The sequence below is a fragment of the Oncorhynchus clarkii genome, chromosome 21 (genome assembly GCF_045791955.1).
Source record: "Oncorhynchus clarkii lewisi isolate Uvic-CL-2024 chromosome 21, UVic_Ocla_1.0, whole genome shotgun sequence".
In the NCBI taxonomy this organism is placed as follows: Eukaryota; Metazoa; Chordata; class Actinopteri; order Salmoniformes; family Salmonidae; genus Oncorhynchus; species Oncorhynchus clarkii.
This window is the reverse complement of record NC_092167.1, coordinates 7,705,177-7,725,463: the sequence shown is the minus strand read 5'-3', so window position 1 is coordinate 7,725,463 and position 20,287 is coordinate 7,705,177. Positions and strand designations below refer to the sequence as shown.

The 20,287-nt window shown below is 43.9% G+C and overlaps 1 protein-coding gene across 1 annotated transcript in view; it reads right to left on the bottom strand.

The window, feature by feature from the left end:
• Positions 1-20,023, bottom strand: part of LOC139378434 (decorin-like) — a 31,075-nt gene extending 11,052 nt beyond the window's left edge. Inside the window, exons 1-2 of the mRNA XM_071120606.1 lie at positions 19,807-20,023; positions 7,549-7,787 (exon numbers count right to left, since the gene is read on the bottom strand). Of these exons, the coding sequence (XP_070976707.1) occupies positions 7,549-7,768 (220 nt within the window). The 5' untranslated portion in view covers positions 7,769-7,787; positions 19,807-20,023. The remainder of the gene's footprint in view (positions 1-7,548; positions 7,788-19,806) is intronic.
• Positions 20,024-20,287: the final 264 nt, after the last annotated feature.

Below are 20,287 nucleotides of genomic sequence, written 5' to 3'. Positions count from 1 at the left end.
TGAATGAAATTAGGTTTGGCCCAACCCTGCCATAAGCATTTGTGTGCATGATGAGGCATGACAAGGAGTGTGTGTGTGAACGCTTGGCCATGTCTATGGTATGTTTGTCCAGGTGACAGGAGACTTCTTGAGCTGTGCTGCAGCTGTGCCTGCTAGCTAATGGGAAATTAAGTTTGCAGTAGAGTGTGGTCGAGAGATTATGGCGCGTTCACGTGCTAGTCGGAACAAGGAAACTAGGACATTTCAGACTTGCTAACTGTGCCGAGTTCAACCAGTTAGCAAGTCGGAAATGTCCAAATGTTTAGCATGTCAACAGTGAATAACCCCAAAGAACCAACATATGATGTGTTTCATGGTAATAGTCCAGACATGAGTGATACCAGATACCCCATGAGTTAGCATTGAAACAATCTATGGCACACAGTGTGGACACTGACCTCATTGCATGCAGTTTGGGTTGGAGAGTACATTGCATTATTTGGCACTGAGACAGTAAATGTCACCTGTCTATATGACTGGTAAACCAGAACCATATGTTCTGAGGGAGAACACTGAGGGAAATATGAGCTGGGGTGATGTATACACTATGTAGATGTATTGGGTAAATTATGTATTTTTGTGTAATATGATTCTGTTCTATTCTGTTCTATTCTAACTTTTCTATTATATTCTGTTCTGTTATATTCTATTCCATCCTATTCTATTCAATTGTGTTCTATTCTATTCTATTATTTTCTATTCTATTGTCTTCTATTCTATTCAATTCCATTCCATTGTATTCTCTTGTGTTCTATTCCATTCCATTCTATTCTATTATTGCATATTCTACTCTATTCTATTCTGTTCTGTTCTGTTCTGTTCTGTTCTATTCCATGGGTATTGTTTTAAATAGAGGGCGAACACAGAGAGCTACCACAAGTCATCTAAACAACACAATGTCTAAGGGTCATGGTTCACATGGCTGGTTTCCATTCTAGAGGACGGCGGTTGTCTCTGGAATAAACTGTTTAGTTATTCAGGGCTTAAATGCTGTGTCTTTTAAACTCCACATATGCAGACACACTTTGGCTTAAAAGCTTTGAGCACGCCCCACTTACACAAACATTCTCTTCAGCTCAGATGGCTTTTCTATCAGTTTCTCCTACCCTGCCCAAGCCCCACAATCCTCCACACAGCTGTCTGTAGGCTCTCACTGTGCGGCATATCACCACTGTGCTCCCTCTCTCCATCTCCCACTTAATATCTTCTCTCACTCCTCATGTCCTTCTCTCATATCCCTTCACCCTTCCATCACGTCTCTTTCTCATCTACTCGCTCCCCTTTTCCATCCATCACCTTCTCTCTCTCTCCTCTCGTTACATTTCCAACTCCTCTCTCTACCTCAATCCATCTTTTGTTATTCTCTCTCTCTCTCTCTCTCTCTCTCTCTCTCTCTCTCTCTCTCTCTCTCTCTCTCTCTCTCTCTCTCTCTCTCTCTCTCTCTCTCTCTCTCTCTCTCTCTCTCATTCTGTCAGTCAGAGCTGAAGTGGTTGGTACGGTAAACAGTTTGGAGAGAGTGTGTCTACGTGTAGGAGAGGGGGACAGGGATGAGAGGTCAGTTACTGAGAGTCAGGTCGCAGGAAAGTCTGGTTGAGATGTTTAGTCTCAGGGTTTTTGTCCTCTGGAAGGATTTGAAAAGAAAGACCGAATAGCAGACAACAGACTTCTGCTATGAGCCAGCTATGTGTTATGGATGTATTTATAGTGCCTATGGTCACACTCACTGGTCCCAACCTTTAATAACAAAGGGCAAAACATTACAGACTACAAAGGGAAGCACAGCTTACCGGATGAGCTAAACTACTTCTATGCTAGTTTCGAGGCAAATAATACTGAAACATGCATGAGAGCACCAGCTGTACCGGAAGACTGTGTGATCATGCTCTCTGCAGCCGATGTGAGTAAGACCTTTAGACAGGTCAACATTCACAAGGCCGCAGGGCCAGACGGATTACCAGGACGTGTACTGCGAGCATGCACTGACCAACTGGCAAGTGTCTTCACTGACATTTTCAACCCATCCCTGTCCGAGTCTGTAACACCAACATGTTTTAAGCAGACCACCATAGTGCCTGTGCCCAAGAACACTAAGGTAACCTGCCTGGGTAAGTGCCTGGGTAAGTGCCTGGGTAAGTAAGGGTAAGTAACAACACATCCGCCACGCTGATCTTCAACACAAGTGCCCCTCAAGGGTGCATGCTCAGCCCCCTCCTATACTCCCTGTTCACTCATGACTGCACGGCCAGGCATGAATCAAACACCATCATTACATTTGCCAATGATACAACAGTGGTAGGCCTTAACACCGACAACAACGAGACATCCTATAGGGAGGAAGTCAGAGACCTGGTCGTGTGGTGCCAGGACAACAACCTCTCCCTCAACGTGATCAAGACAAAGGAGATGATTGTGGACTCCAGGTAAAAGAGGACTGAGCACACCCCCATTCTCATCGACGGGGCTGCAGTGGAGCAGGTTGAGAGGTTCCTTGGTGTCCACATCACCAACAAACTAACATGGTCCAAGCACACCATGACATTCGTGAAGAGGGCACGACAAAACCTATTCCCCTCAGGACACTGAAAAGATTTGGCATGGGTCCTCAGACCCTCAAAAGGTTCTACAGCTGCATCACTGCCTGGTATGGCAACTGCTTGGCCTCAGACCGCAAGGCACTACAGAGGGTAGTGCGAACGGCCCAGGACATCACTTGGGCCAAGCTTCCTGCCATCCAGGACCTCTATACCAGGCGGTGTCAGAGGAAGGCCCTAAAAATTGCCAAAGACCCCAGCCACCCCAGTCATAGACTGTTCGCTCTGCTACCACACGGCAAGCAGTACTGGAGTGCCAAGTCTAGGTCCAAGAGTCTTCTAAACAGCTTCTACCCCCAAGCCACAAGACTCCTGAACATCTAGTCAAATGGCTACCCAGACTATTCACATTGCCCCCCCACACTCCCTCCTGTCTCCACACCACTGGCACTCTCTGTTGTCATCTATGCATAGTCACTTTAATTAAATCTACCTACATGTACATACTACCTCAACTAACCATTGCCCCCGCACATTGACTCTGTACCGGCACCCCCCTGTATATATTGTTATTTTTTACTGCTCCTCTTTAATTGCCTGTTACTTTTATCTCTTATTCTTATCCTTATTTTTTGAAACTGTCAGTTAGGGGCTCGTAAGTAAGCATTTCACTGTAAGGTTGTATTCGGCACATGTGACTCATACAATTGGATTTGATTTGATTTGAATCTTCCATTAAAAGTAAGAACATCTATAAAAAAAACATGTTTTTGTTCAAACTTGGGAGCATTTCCATAGCAATGTCACGGATAAAATGGCTGGTCAGATCGTCTCAGTGCTCTGCAGATTATGTTTTCATTTAAGAAAGTCGGCTTGGCTGATACATAAGTAAGTGAGAGAAACCAGAGGTTGAGATAGTACGCTCTGTTCTTGTTGAGATACTGGCACGGTAACATGACCTCTTGACAAGTGGCAGACTAGAAAAATAGGAGCTGAATGCCAACATAGTCCCTTTATTGTAGCAATTTCAATATAAGCCAAATTAATGTGATATCAAGCATATGATTGACCTGGCCTCTCGCCCTCATGCTTTCAGCACATCCAAGAATTAATTGCAACGTTTAAAAATTTCCAGCCCTGCAATCTTTTCTCTCCTTGTGAGGGGAAGGTCTGTTCAGTCATTATGGGTCTGATTGTCCCTGAGTTGAGCGTGAGTTTTCCATTACATTGTCCATTCGCAGCAGCACAGTGTAGCTACGTCTGTCAGCAACACTAGTAATGACTCAGTTCAGTCAGGGCATTGGGAAAAAGAAGGGCTTCTGTCATCCACAGCACCTGTTGACACATAGGGACCCATTAAATCAAACTCTTCTAGATAGGACAGTTCAAGGCAACTGGGAACATTATATCCCATTGACGACTGTAACATCAGCCTGTTTTTAATCTAAACCTTAATGAAACCGAGCATTTTTTTATGAAGAGTCTTGTGTTCATTAAACCTAACTCAGAAATAAAGGAACCTGTTTTGATAGTACACCACCAGGGTTGGGGAGTAGCAGATTACATGTAATCTGTTACATGTAAGGGATTACAAAAAAACGTTAATCCTGTATGTAATCCGTTATGTTACCAGCAAAAATATAGTAATCAGATTACAGATACTTTTGAAAAAATAGATGATTACTTTGAGGATTACTTCTTAATTCAGAAAGAGTGTTTGAAAAAATAAACATTTGACACACCAAATGTGTTTGATGGATTGAGGGAAAAGAGCAGGAATAGGCTTTTGTAGGCTACAATCCAAGCTATGGCTTCCAATGGTGCGACTGCTGTCGGCATCCAAAGATTATCCAACTTGAATAAACACTTGGAGGTAAGGATGACAGCAGTGGTGTAGTCTACGGCGATTTGGATATCACTTATTATTGATATCTACACAGCGCATTAATGTAAATCACACTGCTGCTCTCTCATTTAGCTATTTGCACCTTACGGATTGTGGTTGTTGTGGATGGCTGTTCACAAATCTAAATGTGTATTTGAACCCAATAATGTTTGAATTCAAGAAGTTTAAGCTGGGCTGAAACCAGTGAAAAATGTGTTCTTGCAACAGCTGCATAGTGCAGATCCAAGCTTATGGAATACATTTTTTATTTTACCTTTATTTAACTAGGAAAGTCAGTTAAAAACTAATTCTTATTATCAATGACAGCCTAGGAACAGTGGGCAGGACAGCAGATTTGTACTTTGTCGGCTCAGGGACTTGAACTTGCAACCTTTCTGTTACTAGTCCAACGCTCTAACCACTAGGCTATGCTGCTGCCCCAATATAGGGCTTTTATTGCTCAATCTAATTCATGCTGGAAAAAATGTATAAATCCATAGGCCTAATTGACACATGCTCAAACTTGCACACTTTTGATATACTTAAAGGGGCAGTCTGCAGTTTCTACATCCATTTTTGGACTTATAAATTATATATACAGTATGTCCATTGATTCTTGAAGAATATAACTTATAAATGCCTCATGAGCTTAGTTCAACTGTCATACCCCCATCAGAACCCAGAATATAAGCTTGTTTTACTCCAATGTTTGTAAACATTATAAATGTAAACAAACACTGTATAGCCTCATAACATGGTTAAAACATTTGTTTTTGTATTAAAGAGTGGTTATATCACTCCAGGCTCATCCCTCAGCTGTGAACCAAAACAGAGGTGGGGCGACCGTTTTCCTATTGTTTCATCTGTGGATTTGCCCTTTAAACAGCTGCATATTATCAAGATATCAAAGTGTCATCAACAAAAAGGTCAACAATAGGCCTATAGCTAAAAATGCAGCATATGGCATTCATTTTTCACCCGTAAATAGCACTTTTCAGTAGTGCTCAAAGCATGCCATTCCATGAACGCAGCATTTATTTTTCAACTCGAATCAACGAGCCCAATTAGTCCTCAATGACAAATAAATCATAAACAACAGAGTAGGGCTCGCTAATAAGTCCTTAGTTTTAGGGTTATGCTCAGGTAAAACTATTTGGCTAATCTATACTTCCAAGTCCTATTCTTAACGATCAAGGGGTATAACATTTATTGGAATGACTGGAATTCTGATGGACTTTGGTTTTTAATGTAAAGATATAATTGAATCATATTATATGTGGCAGAAAGTGATGGGTTAGAAGATGTCAACATAACCAACCCATAAAATTAAATGTAATATCCATATATGGCCTGTTATGTAAACTTTAACACTGATTTATCCTGCAATAGATGTCGTTCAATTGGTAACATACATTGTTGTCTTCTTCTAATGCCTCTTAAGGGGAAAGTAGTCTAAAAGTAACAGAATGTAATCAGATTACGTTACTGAATTTGGGTAATTCAAAAGTTACGTTACTGATTACAATTTTGGAGAAGTAATTAGTAACTGTAATGGATTACATTTAGAAAGTAACCTGCCCAACCCTGTACACCACAATGCCTGTCGAGTAATTGCCAAAAGTATTTTTAAAATAAATGTACTGTAACTAAGTCTGGTGAATGTCTAGACTACTAGCCTCTGCACTACTTCCCGCTTCATCTCTGCACATACACATTTGGTAACTGTAGCACGCACCGCCAGCTGGACACCTGCAGAAAAAAGGCCTTATGCTAACTTTTCCTTTATCATCCAGTTTTCTAACTGTAAAAGGGGGTGACATTGGATGGAAAGCAAACCAATCCAATCCAGCCCCCTCCCCTCCCAGGCCTGTGTGTGTGCCAGCAGGTCTGGGGAACAGATGCAGTCTCCAGGCCAGAGGAGCCGGTGCCGGAGATGAGGATCCAACTCTGGGGCTCCTGGGAGACGTTCAGTGCTAACAGGACCCAGTGAGGTAATGGAACCAGCCCTTTCCTGATCATCAGTCTCTCCATCTGTCTGTCGGAGTTGTTCTGTCTGTCTGTCTGCCTGGCTGCGTGGGTCAGTCTGTGTCTTTCTCTTCCTCCACTGAAACTCACGGTTTCTTTGATTTCCCTCCTCTCTTTCTCTGTCCCTCTCCCTCCTTCTCTTTCACAGGTCTCTGTTTCTTTCTGTCTTTCTGTCTGTTTCTTTCTTTCTTCTCTCTCTCCTCTCTGTGTATACATCCCAGTCCATCTGTACCTCTCACTCTGTCTTTGTCTGTCTCCAGTATTCCTCCCCTGCTCCTCCCTTTTAAAACAAGAGTAAAGTCCCAAAACCAACCAAACTCATAGAGAAGAGAAGTTATACAAGCTACATAAGCTACAGCTACACAACTGGGTCAGTGACTTCCCTTGGCAGAGCAGTAGTCCTGGAGATGAGTCAGGCCAAAGCATAAGGGCGAATGAAGCAAATAAACAGGATAATCTAACAAACAATTAAGAGGATCAAGTAAATCATTTTAACTGTGTGGAAACAGAGCGCCAGGCTAATTCGTGGCAGAGTTCGTTTGCCTCCGGAGGGGATGGAGAAAGGAGCGATCTGACGGAGAAAAAAACATTGGGCTTGTTAAACCGGGGTGAGTTCGAGACTTTCCCAAGCCCCGCTAACCTTTTATATCCCTGCGTCTGCAAAAACAATTAGGAAAATTAGACAAAGGCCAAAGTCCCGGCAAAACTATGTCATCGTCGCGGAAGAGCGTGAAATTCGCTGCATCTGAGAATTTTTAAAGTGGTCAGGCTGGGGCGATATTCTTTTAGGCCAATTAACGAGCTGATGATGGGTAGATCAAACGCCAGACACTCTTTAAACATTTCTCTGAGGTCCCCAGATGGAGGGAACACCTCTTTGGGAACCAGGAAGATGTATCTTGTAAACTAAGGGACTGCCTCAGTTAGACGAGAGAGGGAGAGAAGAGCTGATGCAACAGGTTGTCTGTATTACACTGACAAATTGACCTCAGCTCATGAAAACACATTGAATCACAGAAGTACATACTGTTATGATATTAAATATAATTTATTGGGAGAGTGTCTCACCTAAGTCGGAGCACTGCACCACGCGCAGGTGGCACTGGCAGCGGAAGGGGCACTTGGGTCCTTCGGGCATGGTGGGGATGTCCACGCTGGGCTCGATGGGCACCTCTGGCAAGCCAGAGCCCGCCTCATCCTCCATCATGAAGTCCAAGAAGCCCGACTGGCGGAAGGGAAGTGACCAGCACGCTGTGACCAGGAGCAGGGAGAGACAGGCTGACCTCATGGTGCCTTTGTCCTGGAGCCTAGGGGGGAGGGAAAAGGTCATGGCTTAGAGGTTAGAACTACTGTAGAGGGGTGCATGGGTATTGGTGGGTGGTAAAGGATGGGGGCAGAGGTGAGAGGTTAAGGTGTTCTACTTTTAGCAATAAAGAAGCTTTTTTATTGTATTCCATTGTCCTCCAAGCGTTGCTGACTCTCCTCTCTCCTTCAGTTTGCTCATCAACTCAAACACCTGGGTTCCAAAGTGAGGTGGCGGCAGTGATCCCTTCCCTAAGAGGTCGAGGATAGAAAGAGGCCAACCTTTCGTTTCAAGTAAAGGGTTGTGAGGTGATGTGTGGGGGTGACAGGGTGAGAGGGCAAAGGAGAAAGGGTAAAGGTCAGAGGTAGGAGGCTATAGGCTAGAAGGCCAAGCACCTGGAGTTGTTTAGGTTTGTAACAGGTCAGCAGGGGGAGAATGGCCTATTTACCTAAGAAAGGTGAAAGAGGAGAGGTCAGGGCAAAGCCAAGAACATTGGGAAATGTATCAATCTGTAAAATGGAGGACCACCAAGGCTGTACCAAGTGTATGTGCACTTTCACAGGGCAGAAACAGTAAGTATGCATACATATTAACAATATATGGTAACGATTTGTGATTTGTCAAACCAATGACTGATTACTGTATAATTGTACAGGAAAGTCATTTGTACTTATACTGTTTTCCTTGTTTATCTCTCTCCTTTTCAAGGTCCTCTAAGACTACAGGAAACCAGCCATATGCTGTGAGAAGTCTTCCAGTCTTCTTCTCTGACCGACAAGTCATGACCGCAACGGTCATCCATTCCAGTTCATTTTTGACCCGCTCAAGCCTTCTGGCCAGTCCAGTTCCACAAAACACACTCTGTCCAGTCAAACTGACCCAGTACTCCAAGCCCAGACAAACACAGCCCGATTACTGTACTGTACTTTCAGTTCTCTCCAACTGATTCAGGGTCAGTGTTATTATTCAGCTCATGATGTTTGTGGTTACACACCGCCCCTTCAATTACTTTGGGACCAAAGAGAGAGGCGGGTCTGCTGGACCTTTGCATGACAGACAGATTGCTGGGTAGGTGACTGTGACTGTGTGCGTGTGCGTGTGTGTGTGTGTGCGCGTCCGGTTCTTAGGGTGGCGTCAGGTCAATGGGAACAGGATCAGGCCTTACGGCGGCTCTCTCTGAACATCCAGGGTAATTATAGGTCTAACCCACACTACAGCCATCACACAGACAGACAGAGCTACATTACAGCACTCAATGGGAACAGAGTTCTCCGAGCATACTGTATCACCGTTGGGATCAATCTCATGAAAAAAAAATGATGAAAAAATGGATGGGTTGATGGATTGAAAAGGAATGGATTCCAACTGTGTGGCATTTGCCTCTGCTCATCGTAATATGGGTGGACGAATAAAACAAGGATTCAATTGGATTTTATTGTAACTCTGTGACTTTGACTTTTATTTTCCATGGAGGACTGAGCCGTAACCTATGTTACATGTTATTAAGTAGCCTTGCACGAGCCTTGGCTTATTCGAGCTGGAACAACTCATAGGGCAGGAGCCATTCTCCTGTTTCTGTAACATGAGGCAGCTTGATGTACAAGTACACTCCCTGGACAGGATGCTAGTCTATCACAGGGCCTTACCTCCAATCTATCTCCTTAACGCTGAGTGTCAAGCAAGACAAATCAGGTCCTGTTTTTAGTCTTTGTTATGATTCAGCCAGGGATTGAACTCACAACCTTCCAATCTCAGGGTGGACTCTAACCACAATGACACTGAGTTGGAAACATGTGCCATGCGGAAATGTGTTGAAACTCTGAGATAAAACAGATCCAATCTTAGCTGAACAGTAGAGCACAAGAACATGTTGGTCCAATCTCTTTGAACAGGGCAAATCTAGGCTCTAGGTTTAACTTATCTATAAGTCATACTGACTAGGGGAATCCATAATGCCTGTTAGTTGTCTTGCCAAGATGGTTAGTCTTTTTAAACCTCCATTGGTCTGAGAGCAGGAAACCAAAGAGATAGCAGGAAGGAATGCTGTACTGATTTGCATAAGGGTCATTCCACGAAAATAGTGAATTTTAAAAGCCTGTTATATTAAATCAAAATTCAATAAATCCATTTTTTTATATGGATAAAGACTTGCTAAAGTGCAAAAATTCTGCATTTTGACATGTCGACCCTGTTACCCATAGATAGACAGGCTAGAAATGTTACAACAATTGATTTTGTTTTATGATTGCCACTCCCTGTTGCACACGACACACTTCCATTCCCCCTGTCACAAGGGGATTTATGGCTGATTTAAGATGAAATCACACGTTTAAAAAAAAAAAGTTACACTGAGAAGGCACTGAATTGGTGGAACGACCCGTATAGTCCTTGACCCCTAAGCATTGATCCTGATCTCCTCAGTGTTTGGACATGAGCCATTGCTGGAGGTACAGTGCCTTGCGAAAGTATTCGGCCCCCTTGAACTTTGCAACCTTTTGCCACATTTCAGGCTTCAAACATAAAGATATAAAACTGTATTTTTTTGTGAAGAATCAACAACAAGTGGGACACAACCATGAAGTGGAACGACATTTATTGGATATTTCAAACTTTTTTAACAAATCAAAAACTGAAAAATTGGGCGTGCAAAATTATTCAGCCCCCTTAAGTTAATACTTTGTAGCGCCACCTTTTGCTGCGATTACAGCTGTAAGTCGCTTGGGGTATGTCTCTATCAGTTTTGCACATAGAGAGACTGACATTTTTTCCCATTCCTCCTTGCAAAACAGCTCGAGCTCAGTGAGGTTGGATGGAGAGCATTTGTGAACAGCAGTTTTCAGTTCTTTCCACAGATTCTCAATTGGATTCAGGTCTGGACTTTGACTTGGCCATTCTAACACCTGGATATGTTTATTTTTGAACCATTCCATTGCAGATTTTGCTTTATGTTTTGGATCATTGTCTTGTTGGAAGACACATTTCCGTCCCAGTCTCAGGTCTTTTGCAGACTCCATCAGGTTTTCTTCCAGAATGGTCCTGTATTTGGCTCCATCCATCTTCCCATCAACTTTAACCATCTTCCCTGTCCCTGCTGAAGAAAAGCAGGCCCAAACCATAATGCTGCCACCACCATGTTTGACAGTGGGGATAGGGTGTTCAGCTGTGTTGCTTTTACGCCAAACATAACGTTTTGCATTGTTGCCAAAAAGTTCAATTTTGGTTTCATCTGACCAGAGCACCTTCTTCCACATGTTTGGTGTGTCTCCCAGGTGGCTTGTGGCAAACTTTAAACAACACTTTTTATGGATATCTTTAAGAAATGGCTTTCTTCTTGCCACTCTTCCATAAAGGCCAGATTTGTGCAATATACAACTGATTGTTGTCCTATGGACAGAGTCTCCCACCTCAGCTGTAGATCTCTGCAGTTCATCCAGAGTGATCATGGGCCTCTTGGCTGCATCTCTGATCAGTCTTCTCCTTGTATGAGCTGAAAGTTTAGAGGGACGGCCAGGTCTTGGTAGATTTGCAGTGGTCTGATACTCCTTCCATTTCAATATTATCGCTTGCACAGTGCTCCTTGGGATGTTTAAAGCTTGGGAAATCTTTTTGTATCCAAATCCGGCTATAAACTTCTTCACAACAGTATCTCGGACCTGCCTGGTGTGTTCCTTGTTCTTCATGATGCTCTCTGCGCTTTTAACGGACCTCTGAGACTATCACAGTGCAGGTGCATTTATACAGAGACTTGATTACACACAGGTGGATTGTATTTATCATCATTAGTCATTTAGGTCAACATTGGATCATTCAGAGATCCTCACTGAACTTCTGGAGAGAGTTTGCTGCACTGAAAGTAAAGGGGCTGAATAATTTTGCACGCCCAATTTTTCAGTTTTTGATTTGTTAAAAAAGTTTGAAATATCCAATAAATGTCGTTCCACTACATGATTGTGTCCCACTTGTTGTTGATTCTTCACAAAAAAATACAGTTTTATATCTTTATGTTTGAAGCCTGAAATATGGCAAAAGGTCGCAAAGTTCAAGGGGGCCGAATACTTTCGCAAGGCACTGTACATGCAGGCAGGCACACACACGTACACACGCACACACAGAGGAATTCATATTAAAAGCAGCCTCCTGTGTGTCCTCCCATTTCTAGGTGATAATAAACATTCCTGAGGCGTATTAAAACAAAGCAGAGCAGGAGGGAAGAGATACCAATCTCCTTGAAGAGGGAGATCTGTCAGTCATGTTTTTATTAAACACTATAAGACCGCTAATGAACTCCTATACTGGAACATCAGCAACAACTGTATAATACTACCTGCTGATTGGTTGGTAATATGCTAACCCAACAACGCCACATCCAATGTGGTGCTAGTAATGATCAAAACTGACATGCATGTCTAGGTTAGTTTATTTCATGTGTACAGGCATAGTACGATAAGGATTTGACACAATTGTGAGAAAAATGTGAATAAGGAAACGTTGGAAGCTTGCAAACCATGCAAACCATGCAAACCATGCCAATCAAGATCTTGATTCCGGTCCATTTAGTAGTAAGGTGCAGTAGCCTAACTGCAGTGAATGCATTTTCTTTCTCTAACTAATCTGTATTCTAGAGAGGCTGAGCGATGCCACGAGACCCAGCAATGCAATAGGCAGTTCGTCACAGTTTGGTTGAACCTGTGCAGGCAGACACATCCCATTAGACGTCCCACCGACCCCCAGGCATTGGCTCTTTCATCAGTAGTTTCCTGAAAGATATCCAGGAGAGAGGAGGGGAGAGGAGAGAGAGTGGAGGTACAGCTTCACAAGCATAAAGAACTGATCTGGCGAGGCCCCCATGGTGCATCTGGAGCATCCATTGGTTAGATCACAGACGGCCCTAAAAAAACATGCTTCGAAGTGCAAGTCTGTGTGTGAACCTAGAGGGCTTTGTCCACGGCACGCCACGACACGACTGACACAATCCTCTGCTAAACCACTTTAAAAAACCTGCCCCTATCAGCACTTTGACTGGTCCTCTATCCCATCAATCTCCCATCTTCAGACAACTGCTTGGCAATGCCTATTGGGCCACTCTCTCTCGCTCTCTCTCTAATTGATGTTTTGTTTAGGTGGATCTTTTGAACGAGTTCTCAGTGTACTTCTAACGACTAATTCCAAAGGGCTTTACACTGTTTGTTGACAGCTGTATATGAAAGGCTTTGAGAGGGCTGAGGTGCACAATGCAAAGTGTGAGTGAAGGCCTTACATGGGTTCAGTCTGTGTCTAGGTATCTAGACCACACAGCGTTGTAGTTGACCCTGCTGTAGGGTAACGTCTCCGGGAAGCAGTTGTCAGGGATCTAAGGACCATTGGATATAGTTGGTTAAATAGATAACAAAATAGCTACCCGAACTGTCTGCGTTGGCCCTTTTTGCAGTTACTTTTTTGCCTCTGCTACTGTTGATTATCTGTCACTTTATTCCTAGTTACATGTACATATCTACGTCAATGACCTCGTACCCCTGCACATCCACTTGGTAATGGTACCTCGTGTATGTAGCCAAGTTATCCTTACTCATTGTGTATTTATTATTACTTTTATCAATACATTTGATTACTTTTCTATAATTTCTCTATTTTCTTTCCCTCTGCAATGTTGGGAAGGGCCCACAAGTAAGCATTTCACTGTTAGTCTACACCTGTTGTTTACCAAGCATGTGATGAATAACATTTGATGTGATGTGATCGTGGTTATTTTACTAGTGTATGCTGCAGAGTAAAACATGTATTTGACATCGATATTGTTTGATGGCTTAGGGAACTTGAATGGGCGGTAGAGTGTCGTACATTACAGTGTGGTTTACCACTCATGTTGAGTTCGTCTCATTGATGTACCGGGCAATGCCCACCAAGATGCTTTTGCACATTGGCACGTTTGTTGAACTCTCTCACCATTCGTGCTGTTCCTCTGATGCCCCCCCCCCCAAATCACATCAGAGCCATCTTTTTTGTCTGCCTGTTACAGTAGCAAAGGCAACAGGGCCAGATACTGTTCATATGCACTCTAGTGGACCTAACCTATCAATTATTTGTCTTTTAATGAGGTGACAATTAGTGTACGTTAGTCAACATCACGTGATTACTAGAACCAGATTGATTAGCGATACCATTGACAACAAACACGTAAATAGCGACACAATGACGTCTATCCGGAGAAGATTTGATGGTCAACTATAAACTGGCACATATTACGGGGTCCAATTGAATGTACAGAGTTTTAGTGGTTATTTTCCAGCCTTCAAAGTTTGTGTCCTCGATAAAATGTGTAAAAGGAGGTGTGTCTTCATACTATGTGTGTGTGTGTATGTGTCTTCATACTATGTGTGTGTGTGTGTGTGTGTGTGTGTGTGTGTGTGTGTGTGTGTGTGTGTGTGTGTGTGTGTGTGTGTGTGTGTGTGTGTGTGTGTGTGTGTGTGTGTGTGTCTGACTGCCTGTGTTCAATAATCGAAAGGTGGAAAGGTAGGAGCAGTCAAAAGACACCCTTTCCCTTTCATTCCTCCTCCTCCTCCTCCTCCTCATCCTCCTCTCATTCTCTGTAAGGCCTGAGGGCTGTGTTTTGTCAGAGCAAGTCTGATCATTCTCTCTGAGCGGAGGGGTGGGGGTTGACACTTCCTTTCGTTGCAGCAGCCTTGTCAACCCCCCTCCCTCCCTCTCGCAGGAAGCAGATTACAGTAGAGACACCATGTAACATATCTGTCTCATTATTCCCTCCACACCTCTCTCTCTCTCTCAATTTCTTTCTGTCTCTCTCTCTGTCTCTCTCTCTCTCTCTCTCTCTCTCTCTCTCTCTCTCTCTCTCTCCATTTCTCTCTCTCTCTCTATCTCTCTCTCTGTCTCTCCATTTCTCTCTCCCTCTCTATTTCTCTCTCCATTTCTCTCTCCATTTTCTCTCCATCTCTCTCTCTCTCTCTCTGTCTCTCTCTCTCTCTCTCTCTCGCTCTCTCTCTCCATTTCTCTCTCTCTCTCTCTCTCTCTCTGTCTCTCCATTTCTCTCTCCCTCTCTATTTCTCTCTCCATTTCTCTCTCCATTTTCTCTCCATCTCTCTCTCTCTCTCCCTCTGTCTCTCTCTCTCTCTCTCCTCTGTCTCTCTCTCCCTCTGTCTCTCTCTCCCTCTGTCTCTCTCTCCCTCTGTCTCTCTCTCCCTCTGTCTCTCTCTCCCTCTGTCTCTCTCTCCCTCTGTCTCTGTCTCTCTCTCCCTCTCTCTCTGTCTCTCTCTCCCTCTGTCTCTGTCTCTCTCTCCCTCTCTCTCTCTCCCTCTGTCTCTCTCTCCCTCTGTCTCTCTCTCCCTCTGTCTCTCTCTCCCTCTGTCTCTCTCTCCCTCTGTCTCTCTCTCCCTCTGTCTCTCTCTCTCTCTCGCTCTCTCTGTCTCTCTCTCTCTGTCTCTCTCTCTGTCTCTCTCTCTCTTGGACACCATTCAGCTGTATTCCATCCATGCCACATGTACAGTATGTAGGTCATCAACCCATACTCATACCTTTCCAAATTTGTGCAGCATTTGCGAATCTGAGTGACTGACAGGAGACAGATCTCAAGACAACAATTCAAATCCTTCTACCCCCTACCACTACCTCAACCCTCCATGACTCCATTCTACTCCAACTCTCCTTGACCAGGTTCTCAGCCTTCTGCCTCCAGAGGGCCTGTCAGTAATGAATCCATGGGAGGTATTTACAAGGCTATGAGATGTCTGAAACATGTGTGCCCCCTTTAAACCCATCAACAACTCAACGTGTCAACCCCTCCCCAACCAGATGCAGATACCCAGACAGTTTTAACAATTTCCAGTCCTCAAGACCCAGTTTGTCTGTCTGCGTGATTCGTCTGCCTCCATATTGAAATCCTACTAACGGGTCTCCATTTGTCATTGTTTTTTCCCTAAAGACATTTCCAAAGGCATCTGAGTTCAAGAGAGTTTATCTATATGGGGAGAAAAACGGAGATCCATCCAAGAAATAACTTCTATGTCTAATGGTGGGCAGATTGGGCACACAGATATTATACCAGCGCTTTGTCAACAGGAAATGCCTGCACCACTAACCCCTTCAGTGGTCACAATAGTTCCCTAACAGAGTGACTTCCCCACGTCAAACCCAGAAACTCTCTCTGGATCCGTTGCAAGACCAACGACTGCGAGCATTGCATTTCTTTGGGATTTGGGAGAACTCCAAAGACATTCAGAATTTGGGTCATAAAAACACATATATCGTTGACAGACCGCAGAAAGCCCTGAAGCGTCTGTGCTGTTTTGGACCATTGTAGGAGAAAGCCATTGAATGGTTACACCGCGTTTGAACCTTTCATTGTGAAGTATTGTATGGCTGACATTTATATATCCATGCTTGTATTATCTACAGCCTGTATTATCTACAGCCTGTATTATCTACAGCCTGTATTATCTACAGCCTGTATTATCTACAGCCTGTATTATCTACAGCCTGTATTAACTACAGCTTGTATTATATACAGCCTGTATTATCTACAGCCTGTATTATCTAGAGCCTGTATTATCTACAGCCTGTATTATCTACAGCCTGTATTATCTACAGCGTGTATTATCTACAGCCTGTATTATCTACAGCCTGTATTATCTACAGCTTGTATTATCTACAGCCTGTATTATCTACAGCCTGTATTATCTACAGCCTGTATTATCTACAGCCTGTATTATCTACAGCCTGTATTATCTACAGCTTGTATTATCTACAGCCTGTATTATCTACAGCCTGTATTATCTACAGCCTGTATTATCTACAGCCTGTATTATCTACAGCCTGTATTATCTACAGCTTGTATTATCTGCAGCCTGTATTATCTACAGCCTGTATTATCTACAGCTTGTATTATCTACAGCCTGTATTATCTACAGCCTGTATTATCTACAGCCTGTATTATATACAGCTTGTATTATATACAGCCTGTATTATATACAGCCTGTATTATCTACAGCGTGTATTATCTACAGCCTGTGTTATGTATTATCTACAGCCTGTATTATCTACAGCCTGTATTATCTACAGCGTGTATTATCTACAGCCTGTTTTGAACAGATGTGAACATCTACTCCTTTTCTCTCTCTTTTCCCTCTCCCTTCATCTCCCATAGATTAAGACATTTCTTCTTTGACCCTTTGGCAGTACCATTTCCTTTTTGGAAAGAGCACTACTGGAGAATGGAACTTTATATTATTCCAATGAGGGAAAAAATCATTTGTGGCTAACGTCCATCTTTCAGTTTATTGTTCTCTCTCGACCTGGACAGACGGGAAAATGTGGCCCCTGGGCTCAACCCTGGGCCTCGCCTCTAAAGACCCATGTCTTACTTTTCTAATACAGAGCTACCCAAACTATACCGTACAAGTTAGTCCAAACAAACGAGACTTCAACATCAACGACTCCATCAACATGCCACAACATGTTTAGGTTGAGGTTGTGGAGAGCACTAGGGGTGGACTAGGAAAACAAGTCCTGTCCATCCTCCAACTCATAATCCCTTCCTCTCCACTCTGTTCTCCAACTCATAATCCCTTCCTCTCCACTCTGTTCTCCAACTCATAATCCCTTCCTCTCTACTCTGTTCTCCAACTCATAATCTCTTCCTCTCCACTCTGTTCTCCAACTCATAATCCCTTCCTCTCTACTCTGTTCTCCAACTCATAATCCCTTCCTCTCCACTCTGTTCTCCAACTCATAATCCCTTCCTCTCCACTCTGTTCTCCAACTCATAATCCCTTCCTCTCCACTCTGTTCTCCAACTCATAATCCCTTCCTCTCCACTCTGTTCTCCAACTCATAATCCCTTCCTCTCCACTCTGTTCTCCAACTCATAATCCCTTCCTCTCCACTCTGTTCTCCAACTCATAATCCCTTCCTCTCCACTCTGTTCTCCAACTCATAATCCCTTCCTCTCCACTCTGTTCTCCAACTCATAATCCCTTCCTCTCCACTCTGTTCTCCAACTCATAATCCCTTCCTCTCCACTCTGTTCTCCAACTCATAATCCCTTCCTCTCCACTCTGTTCTCCAACTCATAATCCCTTCCTCTCCACTCTGTTCTCCAACTCATAATCCCTTCCTCTCCACTCTGTTCTCCAACTCATAATCCCTTCCTCTCCACTCTGTTCTCCAACTCATAATCCCTTCCTCTCTACTCTGTTCTCCAACTCATAATCCCTTCCTCTCCACTCTGTTCTCCAACTCATAATCCCTTCCTCTCCACTCTGTTCTCCAACTCATAATCCCTTCCTCTCCACTCTGTTCTCCAACTCATAATCCCTTCCTCTCCACTCTGTTCTCCAACTCATAATCCCTTCCTCTCCACTCTGTTCTCCAACTCCAGTTCAGCCCCGTACAAAAAACATCCCTCTGTGTTGGAGGATGTTGGCTATTAGCTGGGAGTTTTGCGTTGTCTTGCAGGGAAGCCATCAGTCAGATCTCTCTGTGATAGAGGAAGCTGTACTGTTAGTAGATTAATAAGGCTTTGGGTTGCCAGGTACTGCTTTTTCTTTCCCCCTTTTTTCGACTTCAAAGCAGGTTCTCCCTTTAATTTTGGTTGCCCCGGGCGATTTGGGTCTGCAGCGCTTCCATCAAAGCAGAGTGGTCACGAGGTGGGCCGAAACGGTGCGTTAACGTTGATGTGAAACAGAACAGCAGTACAACAAGTTAAATAAACCATTTCAGATCGATTTGTTTCAATCTAAAATGCCCTGGATGGGTTCATTCTGGCTTGAACTGCTGCAAGTGAACTGTCATGGCTTGAGGCAATACAAAGAAATCCTTGTTGTTGTTGTTGTGTTTTTATTTCGCTTGTAGGATCTCCAAGTGCCAGAGGGAGAGTACAAACGAGAAAGCAATGCATTAAAGTGCTACAACAGAAGAAAAGGACACTGGTCAATTTAATGGGTTTTCCACCAGGGCCAGTTACTGACAAGAGAGGAGAGAAAACTCTCCAGGGACTTCATATCAAAGAAACCTCTTCTCTTTCGCTCTATTCCTCTGCCCACAACACCTCTGAATGCATGTAAAGCCATAAACAAACACACTGGACAGTTTGATGTAAGGGAAAACCACATGTACAACCACAAGCCAACTAACTGACAAAACAGCTCACTTGCTCAAGTGCCTTGAGGGGTAAAAAACTAAAATCCGCTAATCAAGGGATAAACCAATAAAGTCAAGGAAAGATAACATGGTATCCTCTTTTGGATAAATAGGATAGGGTTTTCTCCTACATTGGCATGGGAGTGAAGTGCTAGCATCAACAGTAGCACCACACCCCCTCCCTATAGCTGGTGCTGTCTTCATCATTCTGTAGGCTATCACATGGTCTGGTATGGGAATGATTAGCTATGGTCTCTCCCCCCTAAGCCAGTCCTGTTGTGAGACTAAGACCTGGCCACGCATCCAGTTTAGAGGGAGCGAGCACACACACACATGTACACACACACACACACACACACACACACACACACACACACACACACACACACACACACACACACACACACACACCACACACACTACCCCTACACCCACAGAAAACAAGTTTGCAATATCATGCACAAACGCATCACTTCCATGATATGCCTGGCATGACTCATGTCGTACATTCTAATTGAATGTATGTGCAAAAGCATTGAAATGAACAACCGTTCATGACCAGTTCAACCACCAAACCACTGCACACAGAGTCTGGCGACAGAGTTAAGGAATGAAGGAACATCAAAAGAGCATCCACATCACAGAACCTACCAAGCCATTAGAAAACCTCAAACCACAAGCACAGCATCACCATTTTACTAACCAAGTCTGCACGTTTGGGACCCCCGAAACACAATAGCCCCAATTCCAAATCCCTTTTAACAACTCCCCTCACAATCCCCCTCTCTTCCCACACTCCCCAGGCCTATAATCCAGTCTTTCCCAAGTTTCCCCCCCAAGATCCATCCCCTCTATCTATCAGTGTGTTATCCTACCTGTGCTCTTTAGAATCGTGGGAGAGAGAGCGAGAGAGTTAGAGTGCGCCGAGGTCAGATGGTCTTCCTTCCAAATATCCAGTTGGGGCTATAGGCTGAATCACTGTGAGCCTTCTGCACTGTGCTGCAAGGGGCCGAGCGATAATTGCACTGAGAGCGCGCGCAGCCAAGACCAAGCAGGTGTGCTCTGTCACGGCCGAAGGGGAGGAGGAAGGGGCTGAGAGAGGAAGAGAGAGAGGGAGGGAGCTCTGTTAAATTGAGACACTTGGTGGAGAGATCTTCCCCCAGCAAAAGAGAGAGAGAGAGAGAGAGAGAGAGAGAGAGAGAGAGCGATCCAAAAACAGCTGGAAATAGAGGGAGAGAAAAGAGAATTAAAAAATGAACAGTCACAGAGCGATGGAGACAAGAAGAGGAGAGTGGAGGGAAGAAAGGAGGGAGAGAGAGAAATGGAGGGCAGAGTTAAGGCAATAAGCAGTGACTA